We start from the raw sequence: 14512 nt of genomic DNA on the forward strand, positions 1-14512 counted from the left end.
TGTCATCAATCACTAATGGAAAAGTGAGCTGTCGGTCAAAATATTTTTGTTTTGCTGCTTTTTGTCAATACATGAGCAGAAAAGTAGATAACCGGGTCTACGATGTTTAGGCATCAGCATTGAGATGCCTTTCGCCCTCACGAAAAAAAAACACCCGTTATATGGATAGCCTCCCGCAGCTGATACCGCTCCTCAAACGTTCATCACTTGTCAACGCATCTTGAAGCGTAGATACAACAGTTTGTCTGCGCAGATTTGGTTTTATCATAAGCCGCACTATTGTGTCGTTATCAGTTTTTGTACGAATTTTTTTCCATCATTCAATTGACGATATTTTGCTCTGTTGTGTGTGAAAACTAAAGTGTAATGGCGATAATAAAAGCAAACAACCCCGGTAGCGTTGCTGGAGACAAATTTCATTTAAGCTCTGAATATATGGTGTCAAATTGCATCTTAACTAACAGCAATGCATGGCAAACACGATATAATATTAAAATGGAGGGGTGAGGGGGGGGGGGGGGGGGGGGGTGGTGCGGCTTTATTTTATTTGGTCTTTATGTTTGTGAAGGTTTTTTGTTGTTTCTTTTGTTGTTGTAAATTATTTTTTCGTTAGTGCTGTTTAAACCAAATTGCACGCAGCGGAAACGGTAACGCAACGAAGCAAAAGGCAAACACAAAAACAACAATAGCAAATAGCGACCGCAGGCTGTAAACCAATTCATTGAAATGGTTAAAATGCACGCTTCAGCCAGCCAAAACTGTGCTTGCTTTAAATCAATTCGTTTGGCTTCTGTTTCCTGCTTTTCATTTCGGTGCTTTCATCTCATTTCCCTCCCCCCCCCCCCTCTCCCTCCAACAGTTGACTCATTTATTTCTTTTCACTACTTACTTGTCTTTTCAGCCTTCTTCTTACTCTTTCCTAATAATACTTTTACCGAAATTTATTTTGTCTTAAATCTGCTTAACCCAGCCTGCGTTTATGCTGTTTGTGCATTTACTCCAATCTTCTGCAGTATTCACTAATCCCTTCTATTCTTGTTCTCACACTCTATGATTGTTCTAAGTACTTGCACATTTAGCCTTCATTTGACTCTTTGAAGTCTTGTGCAAGCCAAAGCTTTAAGCAGCTCAGTCATATTTGAAATCCATGCAAATCCGTTACAAAATTCACAAAATGCTGCGGAAACAAGGAAATAAACAAAAAATAATCAAAAGAAATTTATATATTTAGGGCAAGCGTTTATATGAGTAAGGAACTGGAAGAAATTGAGTAAAGTGAAACCTTAAGGCTGAAAGCTTATGAAATTGTTAAACTTTCTTCTATTTTTCTTCTTTACAATCTTCTTTAAGAAAAAACCAGAATTTCTGAGATGGTTCTCTCTCTTCTTCTTGTATCGATAAGGACACTCCCCGAAAGCCTTGGGTGTTATCGATGTTGATAGTCCTTTGCTGGCGGCAGATACGGTACCTCCTGGTAACAAGCACCGTTAATTTTATTTTATTTGGTCTTTATGTTTGTGAAGGTTTTTTGTTGTTTCTTTTGTTGTTGTAAATTATTTTTTCGTTAGTGCTGTTTAAACCAAATTGCACGCAGCGGAAACGGTAACGCAACGAAGCAAAAGGCAAACACAAAAACAACAATAGCAAATAGCGACCGCAGGCTGTAAACCAATTCATTGAAATGGTTAAAATGCACGCTTCAGCCAGCCAAAACTGTGCTTGCTTTAAATCAATTCGTTTGGCTTCTGTTTCCTGCTTTTCATTTCGGTGCTTTCATCTCATTTCCCTCCCCCCCCCCCCCTCTCCCTCCAACAGTTGGCTCATTTATTTCTTTTCACTACTTACTTGTCTTTTCAGCCTTCTTCTTACTCTTTCCTAATAATACTTTTACCGAAATTTATTTTGTCTTAAATCTGCTTAACCCAGCCTGCGGTTATGCTGTTTGTGCATTTACTCCAATCTTCTGCAGTATTCACTAATCCCTTCTATTCTTGTTCTCACACTCTATGATTGTTCTAAGTACTTGCACATTTAGCCTTCATTTGACTCTTTGAAGTCTTGTGCAAGCCAAAGCTTTAAGCAGCTCAGTCATATTTGAAATCCATGCAAATCCGTTACAAAATTCACAAAATGCTGCGGAAACAAGGAAATAAACAAAAAATAATCAAAAGAAATTTACATATTTAGGGCAAGCGTTTATATGAGTAAGGAACTGGAAGAAATTGAGTAAAGTGAAACCTTAAGGCTGAAAGCTTATGAAATTGTTAAACTTTCTTCTATTTTTCTTCTTTACAATCTTCTTTAAGAAAAAACCAGAATTTCTGAGATGGTTCTCTCTCTTCTTCTTGTATCGATAAGGACACTCCCCGAAAGCCTTGGGTGTTATCGATGTTGATAGTCCTTTGCTGGCGGCAGATACGGTACCTCCTGGTAACAAGCACCGTTAAGGTACTAGCCCGACCATCTCGGGAACGATTTAGTATGACCTCATGAAACCTTCAAGGCCATCTCGCCCTCCACATCCGCTAGATCGATAAGGAACTTGGGGTCGCCAGAGCCTCGACTATTAAACGGGATTCGCTTCGCTCACCTACCCGTGGCGAATGGATTGAATAAGCTATATGTTGCGCTGGCAACGCCTTGAGAGGGTTACGTTACACAACCCCTTGAATCAATTTGGTATTTTAGTCGCCTCTTACGACAGGCATAACTGCCGCTGAGGGGTATGAGATGGTCATATATAAATGTATTTGTATGGATTCGTATAAATATTTGTTTGTTCATCATCATCAATATTTAATACGCGCTTAACCGCCTAAGTGATTTTGACCATTTCGTAACAAGTCTCGCTTGCTATCCCTGTTTCCCAATAACTCACGCTAATTGGGAGCAACAAGAGAGGTCGAGTCTTCCTACAACTGCTTCTGCCTTCCTCTGATACGAAACTGCGTTGTCGACTGAATACGTCCTTGGCCGGAGCGGCTACGTCCATTTGCATAACTGGACCTAACCAGCAATACCTTTGGGTTTTTATGCGCTGCACTATCAAAGCTCATACAGCGGGATACTTTTTTCGGACCGGGTACCTATTAAAACCGGGTACTTTTTTGAACTGGATACTTTTTTGGAACTGAGTAATTTTTAGAACTTGACAGTTTTTTAGAGCCGAGTACATTTTCACAGTCGGGTACGTTTTAGAACCGGGTTATAATTTAGAACGGAAATTTTTTTAAAGGGACAAGTCTAAATGGAGAGTTTTTTTATAACCGGGTACTTATTAGAACTGGGAACTTTTTTAGAATCGAGCACCATTTTGAACAGGCTACTTTTTCACAAACTGGGTACCTCTTACAATTGGGTACTTTTTAAACCTTGTATTATGTATATTTTAACTGGGCCCTTTTTAAGAACCCGGCTCTCTCTCGGAACCGGGAAATAAGAGTTACATACAAACTTGGAAGTGAAGATACTCGCCGTCAGCATCACAGACAGGACCATAAATATTCCGCCGAAGTTTTTTCTCGGGCACTCTGTTTACTAGCTCCAATAACTAACAATTTGTATAATTTGGGCACAAAAAATCGTTCTTGGTATGCTCCTTTTTATCCAGTTCGCTATGCTATTTCCGATAATTTACATTTCTGATCGATTTGTTATAGATATTTACAGTTTATGATGAATATATCGATTAGTACAATATGGTTTGTTAGTCCATGACGATTATATTGAGTAAATACATATGTGTATTTGGTCCTTTTTATATCTTCTTAATATATAAAAATCAGGTGTCACTATATTTGTTCCCGATGGACTCCTAAACCACTGAAACGATTTTGAATTTGTTTTGCACCCCGTATGTAGTTCGATCTAACTTGAAATATAGGATAGATTATATCTCAGTTTATAGTCGCAATATTATTTTATTGCAAATTTTTTATTTGTTTATACGTAATAATAAAATGTTACACATACGCACCGGTACTCACATATTCAGGTGGTGCGGACCACCCTCTTGGACAGGCAATAAGGGATGCAGAAGAATGAGAAGAAATTGAGAGAAGAGAAAAGAGAGAAGGAGATTGAGAAAGAGATAGAATGAGACGAATATGGAGATAGATGAAGCGAAAAAGACGGAGGGAGGAGTGAATAAAAGGATTAGGAAAAAGTGAAGAGGGGAGGGCAGAGTCAGACGGAAAAAGCTTATTAAAATGTATGCAGATAGGCCAAATTTAGGGCAGAACAACGTCTGCCGGATCTTCTAGTATATATATATGAATTGATTTTTTCCATTTCGATCGATTTCGAAACTTTTTAGCTTTCTATTTTTATCTTTCTCTATCTACTATCTCTTATCATAACTCACATATCGTTGCTGCGCTCATAAAAACAGTTATGTGTGTTTCAGTAACTTTTCAGGAGATCAAAAAAACTTATTTCTGGTGTCCATTTGCAAAATTTTGCAAATGTCGTATTTTTGAAATATTTTATGGAAAGTATGTTATTGATGAGTGAAGGAAAAAATCATGTTTTTTAACCCACTACGACGTGATAAATATTTGCGCCATTTTGTAGCACATATCTGCTTTCAAACACGATTCAAATTTGCTTCTGGCGGTAGGGAAATGTATGAAGTTTTTGCCGTATTGCCTCATAATGCTTACGGAGATGACCCCATAAGCTACTAGGAGGTGTAGCTTCATCAATCAGATGTTTGTTGGGGTGCCCAGGTTTCTAGGTATTCAACAGAAACTGGTTGTTTAGCATTTCATTTCTTTCCCTAATAGGGGCTACTCTCGCATCATTGTGTACTTGGTGTTCTGGGGACATAAGAAGACAGCCCGTAGCGGTTCTGAGGGCAGAATTTCGGCAGGCCTGTATTTTCTTCCAGTGAGTATAACCTTTAGGCTTGGCGACCATATCGGGGGCGCGTAGCATGCAATCGGCCGGCCAATTGCTTTGTAAGTAGTAATGAGCGTTTGTTTCTCTTTACCACAAGTGCTGCCGGCAAGAGATTAGAGGATTTTATTACGGCTCTGGATTTTCGATACAATTGCGTTTGCATGCTCTCCAAAATGTAGAGCCTCATGGAACGTCACACCCAAGATTTTAGGGTGTAAGGCAGTCGGTAGCGTGATGTCGATATATTGCACTGAGTTGTGGGCGAGGCTGCCTCCATTTCCGCTCTCGCGATCTTTTCTGTGGACTATATGTCCAGAGCACGTCTGCAGAGGAGATCTTGCTGTGTGTTTGGCCTCTTGGATCGCTGTTAACCTATTAGAGTTAAACTGCAGAATTCTGAAGTGTAACAGGTAAGTGATATGTGTCTACGACTAAGTTGAGGGAGGCCAAGGCGCAATTTCTGTTCTGGCCCTGGCACTGGACGTCCCTGGCATTTGGGTACCCGGTGTAGTTGGGTTTGCGGCCTGACAGCATGGCGCGATGAAACCCTTCGGTGGTTTCTGTCGCTGAGACCAGAACATCTAAGAAAGTGGCACCGTCCAAGGCTGGAGCCGCATTGGCCAGATGTCGCAAACATATATATTCTGTGCTGGCAAATGGTGGTAGGGACTAAGAGTCTGTTTTCCTGACCTACTCGAATGCTAGTGTCGAGCAGAGGGTGAGAAGAAAACGGGGCGGGGGCTGATGCTCGGCATTGCTACCGACTCTACAACGGAGAGTGTAATTATGAGTTGGAGCAGCCGTATGAGCTGGTGGCTCCGTAGGGCGCGAGCAGCAGCGGGCATTTGTTGTGGCTTGCTGAGCAGTGGTGCTAGAAGGTAGTGGGGGCGCTAAGGCGCAGACTACGGGACGCCCTTGGGCGTGAACAGCAAGGAGCCACAAAAGATTTATAAAAGATACGAGGACGTCGGGTTTTGGGGTCTAGCCCAGAACATCCTGTCCGATTCAACCATCCCTTGCACGTGACACACTGACAAGAGTGTGACCGTCCTAAAAAGATTATTTTCCGGCAAACGCAGCAATTTCTCTGGACCGGGGTCAGGTACAGGTCCCGAATTGAATTTGATACCCTCTCGGAGCAGGAGAATATGGCGCAGTCCCGCTGCAAGGATCTGCTGGGAGGATGTGGGAGGGACGCGAGTCGCTCCGGTTTATATAACCGGCTGCCTTGGGAAGCGAGATGGTTTGTAATTATTTTTACATTGAAATCAAAGCACTTTCGCTAGCGCTTAAAAAAAATATAAGCAAGTAAGTATATAGCCGTTTTTCAGAGTACTTCTAGTACTGCGAGCACATAGCTATTTTCGATCACTTCTAAACCAAAAGAGATATAAAATAAAATAATTAAAAAAAAATGTTTAAGTTAAACGGTTTTATTGAAAACAATACTTACATGAAGTAATAATAATACGAAAAGCTAGAAAATAATTAGGTAGGTCCTAGGTACTAGTCATCACACTCCTTATCAATCTAGGGCGTTGATCAGACAATTAATAAAAGCGTTGGGCGCGTGAAATTTCTAAAGATGTGACTGATTAAGGTTCAGTTAGTTTTACTTATGACTATCAGTAGAAATATGACGCGTCCAACGCTTTTATTTAATTGTCTGATCAACGCCATAGATTGATAAGGAGTGTGATGACTAGTACCTAGGATCTACCTAATTATTTTCTAGCTTTTCGTATTATTATTACTTCATGTAAGTATTGTTTTCAATAAAACCGTTTAACTTAAATTTTTTTTTTTTAATTATTTTATTTTCAAGTTTTTAGTCTTTATTTAGTTGCCTATTATTTCTTATTCTATTTAGTTCACTTAGTGACTCATTATTACAAGGACTCTTTCCTGACAATTTGTTACAACCTAAGTCCTCAATACATAATCCTTCCAAAGACTTTACTCGACTCTGCGCCACGTATGCTTGTCCCTCCTCCAACTCCAAAATATTTTGATGTCACTTCTACCGGACTGTATGCAATATTTGTTCCAAATATTAGCCAAATCGGGCCACAAATACGATTTTTGTGAATATCCCGATCTATGCGCCACCTAGCGGCGATTTTGTTTCACAGGTCGCTTTCTATTCTTGTATGTATTATGTGTTCCAAATATGAGCCAAATCGCTCCACAAATACGATTTTTGCGAATATCTCGATACATGCGCCACCTAGCGGCGATTTTTTTCATAGGTCGCTTTCTATTCTTGTATGTATTATGTGTTCCAAATATGAGCCAAATCGGGCCACAAATAGGATTTTTGTGAATATCTCGATCCGTGCGCCACCTAGCGGCGATTTTTTTCTTATTATTGCATTGTCGTCGGGTTCTGAACTATATTCCAAGTTTCATGCTTGTAGCTTATCGGGAAGTTCCTTAAATTTCAATTACAAGATTCGTTCACAACGGCCGTGCAGCCGTGCATGCGGCCATGCGGCCTGTCAACTCAAGCTAAATAAAACCGTTTAAAAAACGGCATATGCAGAAATGTGGGCTCTATATAGTGATAATAAAATATGCAATAAAAAACAATTTGAAAAAAACACATAACTTTACCTATACTGATTGTCTTATAACCCCTATCCCTCGTTATCATATTCTCGTCTACTTTACTCTCATTTATACTTCTTATACCTGTCCTTCCCTAATTACTTTTAATATCCGTTCCTTTCTCATTACACTTCTCGCTCCCACTCCCAAATTAATCCATACTCGCACTCTAAATCCCAATCTTGCTCCTACTCCCCCAATCACTCCCGATCCGAAGCCCAATCGCACTCCCATTTGCCTTATGCTCCTTTTAAATTTTTCCTACAACTTGGAGAGATGACACCTACATATTTTATGCCAATTCTGAAAGATTTTTTTATCACACAATAAGTATGGTACCTAACCTAACCTAAGTATGGCTGCGTTATTTGGGAGGTTGGGAAGGACTTGATTCCAAGCCACCCGCCAAAATCATTAATGTTAATTATTGAAAGCAATAAGTATATGGTTTTTAATTAGGAAGGGCGAGTTGACATAGCAACATAAGGTTTCGTGCTTTTCAAAACTTGATTACCTTGTTCTGTTTGGAACGCCCTGACCCTTACATTGAGCATAAACTCACACAGCAAAACCGGGCTGTTCACCAAGCTCCAAGTTGATTTCGTAATAATTAATACACTTAGCATTTCCCCCCGACTCTGTAGCATAGGTAATTGTTTAAGTTTCAGATGGCTTGAGTAGGTCACGAGATAACGCTCTGGTTCCCATGGCAAGCATCTCAAAGCAAAGAGAAAGAATAGTTCGCCAATTGTTTTTTTTTTCATATCGTACTGCATAGTCATTGGGCTTTGAAGAAATTTTAAGGTCTTATAGAAAACCAATAAGTGACCCAGTTTCTTCAAAGACTTATACCAATTACTTTTTCTTTCTTTTCAGGTAAGCTCTCGCATGAACGTACATATTTGCATATTATTATTTTTCGAAGAACGTAAGTAAATATACACGATATTTTAAGCTTTATTGCAAAATTTTAGTTTTTATTTATTAATAATTAAGTTTGAGCCAGGGCATGAGGAATAGGATACTCTGCCAGTATTGCCCGTGAACGGAATGTTTCTCATCCTTAAGAGGCCTCAGTGGTAGTTAACAGATCCATACTGTGGCGATTGTTGACATCACTATGCTGTTAGTAAATAATCACAAAAACAAAAACAGCAAGCAGGCACACTTACGTACAAGGCAACGAAGAATATTCCACACATTGCTGGAAAGTGAAAAGATATCTCACATACACACATGCAGTCATCCGCTAAGAACCTATTGTTCACACATACACACGCATATGGCTAAATAACCAAGCATGCGATTCAACTGTTCCATGTTCGTGAAAAGTCTAGACCTTAGGAGAAATATGCGAAAGAGGCAACAGAGAGTATAAAAACAGTGCAAGCTGAGGAATAACTAACCTGTTTGATTTAAACACGTTATTAGTTGTGGAGTATAATAGTGAAGTACTACTCCCAAAGTAGTCTCAATAAAAACCGTTTTGTAATACTGTCTATTGGAGTTATTTATTCGACAATTCAGCGATTTGAACTTTAGTAGAAAGTGCATAATTTTCAGGTAATCCCCAAAATTCGTTACAATACAAATGTTACTTAAATACGAGTATGCCAAGGTGTTAGTAGAAGAAGGGAACGCAGGACACCTATCAAGGTACTATATCCTAGCTGGTAGTTCTTTAATGGGCACTTTGTGTTTATTAAATAAGCAATTTATAATAAATACAGTTTTAAAAGAAAACACTCTTTTTAAGTACATTGTAATTAAAACAAATAGTGAAAGAAAAATAATAGTCATATGAAGTTAATGTAGGCCGATTTTTATACTCAGTTGAGCAGAGCTCACAGAGTATATTAACTTTGATTGCATAACGATTGGTTGTACAGGTATTAAGGAATCGAGATAGATATAGACTTCCATATATCAAAATCATCAGTATCGAAAAAAAATTCGATTGAGCCATGTCCGTCCGTCCGTCCGTCCGATAACGATAACTTGAGTAAATTTTGAGGTATCTTGATGAAATTTGGTATGTAGGTTCCTGGGCACTCATCTCAGATCGATATTTAAAATGAACGATATCGGACAATAACCATGGCCAGATATCGAAAATTTCGAAAAATCGAAAAAGTGCGATAATTCATTACCAAATACGCATTAAGCGATGAAACTTGGTAGATGAGTTGAGCTTATGACGCAGAATAGAAAACTAGTAAAATTTTGGACAACGGGCGTGGCACCGCCCACTTTTAAATGAAGGTAATTTAGAAGTTTTGCAAGCTGTAATTTGGCAGTCGTTGAAGATATCATGATGAAATTTGGCAGGAACGTTACTCTTATTACTTTATGTCTGCTTAATAAAAACGCCCACTTTTTAAAAAAAAATTTTTTTTAATTCCAATTTTAAAAGAAAAGTAAATATCTTTACAGCATATAAGTAAATTATGCCAACATTCGACTCCAGTAATGATATGGTGCAACAAAATACAAAAATAAAAAAAAATTTCAAAATGGGCGTGGCTCCGCCCTTTTTAATTTAATTTGTCTAGGATGCTTTTAATGCCATAAGTCGAACAAAAATTAACCAATCCTTGTGAAATTTGGTAGAGGCTAAGCCCCTAGGACGGTAACTGTTTTCTGTGAAAAAGGGCGAAATCGGTTGAAGCCACGCCCAGTTTTTATACACAGTCGACCGTCTGTCCTTCCGCTCGGCCGTTAACACGATAACTTGAGCAAAAATCGATATATCTTTCCTAAACGCAGTTCACATAATTATCTGAACTCACTTTCTATTGGTGTAAAAAATGACCGAAATCCGACTATGACCACGCCCAAATGCCATAATTATATACCAAATACGAAAAAAGGGATGAAACATGGTAATTGTATTGGTCTGTTGACGCAAAATATAACTTTATATAACTGGTCCACCTTTATGGCGATATTTCGAAAAGGCATCCACCTATAGAACTAAGGCGCACGCCCTTTTAAAATACTCATTAACACCTTTCATTTGATACCCATATTATACAAACGCATTCTAGAGTCACCCCTGGTCTACTTTTATAACTATATTCCGAAAAGGCGTTCACCTATAGAATTAAGGCCCACTCCCTTTCAAAATACTCATTAACACCTTTCATTTGATACCCATATAGTACAAACAAATTCTAGAGTCACCCCTGGTCCAACTTTATGGCGATATTTCGAAAAGGCGTCCACCTATAGAACTAAGGACCACGCCCTTTTAAAATACTCATTAACACATTTCATTTGATACCCATATCGTACAAACAAATTCTAGAGTCACCCCTGGTCCACCTTTATGGCGATATCTCGAAAAGGCGTCCACCTATAGAACTAAGGCCCACGCCCTTTTAAAATACACATTAACACCTTTCATTTGATACCCATATTGTACAAACGCATTCTAGAGTCACCCCTGGTCCACTTTTATAACGATATTCCGAAAAGGCGTCCACCTATAGAACTAAGGCCCACTCCGTTTTAAAGCACTTTTCGTTTGATACCCATATTGTACAAACGCATTCTAAAGTCAACCCTGGTCCACTTTTATAACGATATTCCGAAAAGGCGTCCACCTATAGAACTAAGGTCCACTCCCTTTCAAAATACTCATTAACACCTTTCATTTGATACCCATATAGTACAAACAAGTTCTAGAGTCACCCTTGGTCCACCTTTATGGCGATATCTCGAAAAGGCGTCCACATATAGAACTAAGGCCACGCCCTCTTAAAATACTCATTAACACCTTTCATTTGATACTCATATCGTACAAAATATATTCTAGAGTCACCCCTGGTCCACCTTTATGGCGATATCTCGAAAAGGCGTCCACCTATAGAACTTAGGCCCACTCCCTTTTAAAATTATCATTAACACATTTCATTTGATACCCATATCGTACAAACAAATTCTAGAGTCAGGCCTGGTCCACCTTTATGGCGATATCCCTAAATGGCGTCCATCTATAGAACTATGGTCCACTTCCTCTTAAAATACTCTTTAATACCTTCCATTTGATACACATGTCATACAAACACATTCCAGGGTTACCCTAGGTTCTTTTTACAACATGGTTATTTTCCCTTACTTTGTCTCCACAGCTCTCAACTGAGTATGTAATGTTCGGTTGCACCCGAACTTAGCCTTACTTGTTTTTTTTTTTTTAACCGGGTACTATTAAGAATCTGGTATTTTTTTGAACCAGATACTTTTTTAGTATTGAGCACTTTTGGAGCTTCATACTTATTTAGAACTGGGTGTTTATTTAAATCCGGATACTTTTTTGAAACCAAGTACTTGTTTCCGGTTCAGTCCGGTTAGTCCTATATAGTCGTTTACTATTTTAAACGGGTACATATTGAGAACGGAGAAATTTCACCCGAATACACTTAAAACTTATAATACCAGGGTAATATTTCAAATCGGGCACCTTTTAAGAACCTCTTGAAGCTAATATCTTTAAGAACTAGGTACTTTTAAGAACTGAGTACTTTTTTGAAACGGGTACTATTTTGATAATGAAACCGAATACCTGTAAGAGTTGGATACTTGTGAAAACTAAATACTTTTATGAACCGGGGTATTTTTTTTTTGAACCGGGCACTTTTTAAAACTTGACATATTTTTAAAACCGGGTACTTCTTTGAACCCGGGAGCTTTCTGAACCACGTACTTTTTAAAACCAAATACTTTGTTAAAACCAGGTACTTTTTTAAAGACGGGTACTTTTTTAAGACCGGATACTTTTTTGAACTGGATCCTTTGTTAGAAGCAAATACCTTAAGGATCCGGGTACTTTTAAGAACTGAGTACTTTTTTGGAACGGGTACTATTTTGATATTTAAACTGAATACCTGTAAGAGTTGGATACTTGTAAGAACTAAATACTTTTATGAACCGGGTATTTTTTTTTAGAACCGGGCACTTTTTAAAACTTGACATATTTTTGTTTAGAAGCGAATGCCTTAAGGATCTGGGTACTTTTAAGAACTGAGTACTTTTTTGAACCAGGTATTCTTCCAAACCGAATACCTTTAAGAACTAGGTACTTTTAGAACTGAGTGCTTATAGGAACCAGGTAGTTTTTTTTAGAACCCGGCACTTTTTAAACTAGAGATACTTTTAAAACCGGGTACTTCTTAGAACCCGGCAGCTTTTCGAACCACGTACCTTTTAAAACCAGATACTGTGTTAAAACCGGGTACTTTTTTAAGACTTTGTACTTGTTTAAACCGGGTACTTTTTTACAACCAGGTATTTTTCCAGAACAAAATACTTTTTAGAAACAGGTACTTCTTTAAGTAGGGTACTTTGTCGGTTCTTTTCATTAAAAAAAAATTAAATAAATACTTGACGCGATTTACCTCCGATGAAATTTCGGCCGAGCTTCTCTTACAACTTGCGTCGTGCTCATTTTAATTTTCCTTACAAATCGGAGGGACGGGAGCGACTCCAAACAGCAAATTGCAAGACAGTTGAAGTTCCGCTGAGAAGCTTTTCATGGCAGAGATGCACTTGGAGTGTTTGCTAAATCACTTCTGAGGGGCGACCCCGATTAGAAAAATTGTTTCTAATTGAAAAATTTTTTTCTAAATTGTTGATGCTACTTTACCCGGGAGTTGAAACCAGGATCTTCGGTATGGTAGGCGGAGCGCGCTATCACCACACCACGGCGGAAATTCTTTTTATTTGGTGAAAGGAATTTTAAAATATAATAATAAACTCCAATTACCCCTTTTGACCGACTTTCATTGCAATTAATATTTAAAACATTTTCAATCGAAATTGAAATCAAAATTCTAAGTCAAACACAATTTCCAAATTTTCTGAATGTGAAATGAAGCTCCGTAACAACACTAATTGAAATATGTAAAAACATATTTTTCTTTTATTCACAATGCTTTTGATTTTAAATATAACTTTTTAATTTAGTACCAATATGAAACTTATCTTCTCGTTGCAAGACGTTCCATTCTATTGTGGGTTATTTACATTTTGAATAATTAATTTTCAGACTTTGCACATTCAATGTTTGTAGGATTTTAAGATATATTTTAATAAGAAACATATTTACATTTACATATAAGCCATTATAATTATTAGATTGAAATATGGGAAAATGACAGGTGGTCTTTTGTAGCATATTCCAATTTCAAAAATAAAGGCTCTTACACTTAAAAATTCATACATACGTACGTATTTGCTAACATACTTTTATGAATACCCATAATTTATTAACATAGCTGCGCTTATTCAAATAAATATTAAAATGAGTTGTAACCTTAATTTAAGGCGTCCTCATATCACAGTTAGTGCCCTCATTCAACCTTTATATGTTTCATTTCACTTCTTTATGGCGTACTTAGGCTTTTCAGCAACAAAATTTAAATGGGTTAATTGCATGTGGCACATATACTCATTCATAATTAAATAAAGGAGTACAGGTTTGAGCATACACACATACATAAAAACATATGTATGTATGTAGAGCTATTTTTGGCGGGAGCTAAGGTACCTTATTTCCTTGTTATGGATTGTTATACCCTTTAGGGAATCTGGTATCTCTTTCAGAACAAACCGTTAGGTCGTCGTTACACATGAATAATACTCCGATAATAAATTAGTAACACTTCGATAAGGAATCGATAAGTATTCGATAGCAGATCGATAACTTTTTTAATAGCAAATCGATTACAAAACGCCACCAATTCGACAACTTTTCAACAACAAATATATAACTTTTTCATGACATATCGAAAAATTTTATATCAACAATCGATAATCATAAAATAGATACTTGACACGATTTACCTCTGAAGAGATACAGGCCGCGCTTACCTTACAATTTGCTTTATGCTCCTTCTATATGTTTTATGTGGACTCCGAACGGCATCGGACAAATACGCGGAGAATTTGGCGAATCACTGCCGTGAGGCGACTCCGCTTAGATACATTTTGTTTCTATAAAAAAATT

At 37.9% G+C, this 14512-nt stretch overlaps 1 protein-coding gene across 7 annotated transcripts in view; it reads left to right on the forward strand.

Moving 5' to 3' along the window:
• Positions 1 to 14512, forward strand: part of M6 (neuronal membrane glycoprotein M6) — a 666904-nt gene that overhangs the window by 456246 nt on the left and 196146 nt on the right. For all 7 annotated transcript variants that reach the window (XM_067756547.1, XM_067756548.1, XM_067756550.1 and 4 more), the window contains one exon: positions 8383 to 8434. In XM_067756547.1, coding sequence (XP_067612648.1) covers positions 8395 to 8434 — 40 coding nt within the window. In that variant the 5' untranslated portion in view covers positions 8383 to 8394. The remainder of the gene's footprint in view (positions 1 to 8382; positions 8435 to 14512) is intronic.

Source organism: Eurosta solidaginis, chromosome 5 (assembly GCF_040869045.1).
Source record: "Eurosta solidaginis isolate ZX-2024a chromosome 5, ASM4086904v1, whole genome shotgun sequence".
NCBI classification, from domain to species: domain Eukaryota; kingdom Metazoa; phylum Arthropoda; class Insecta; order Diptera; family Tephritidae; genus Eurosta; species Eurosta solidaginis.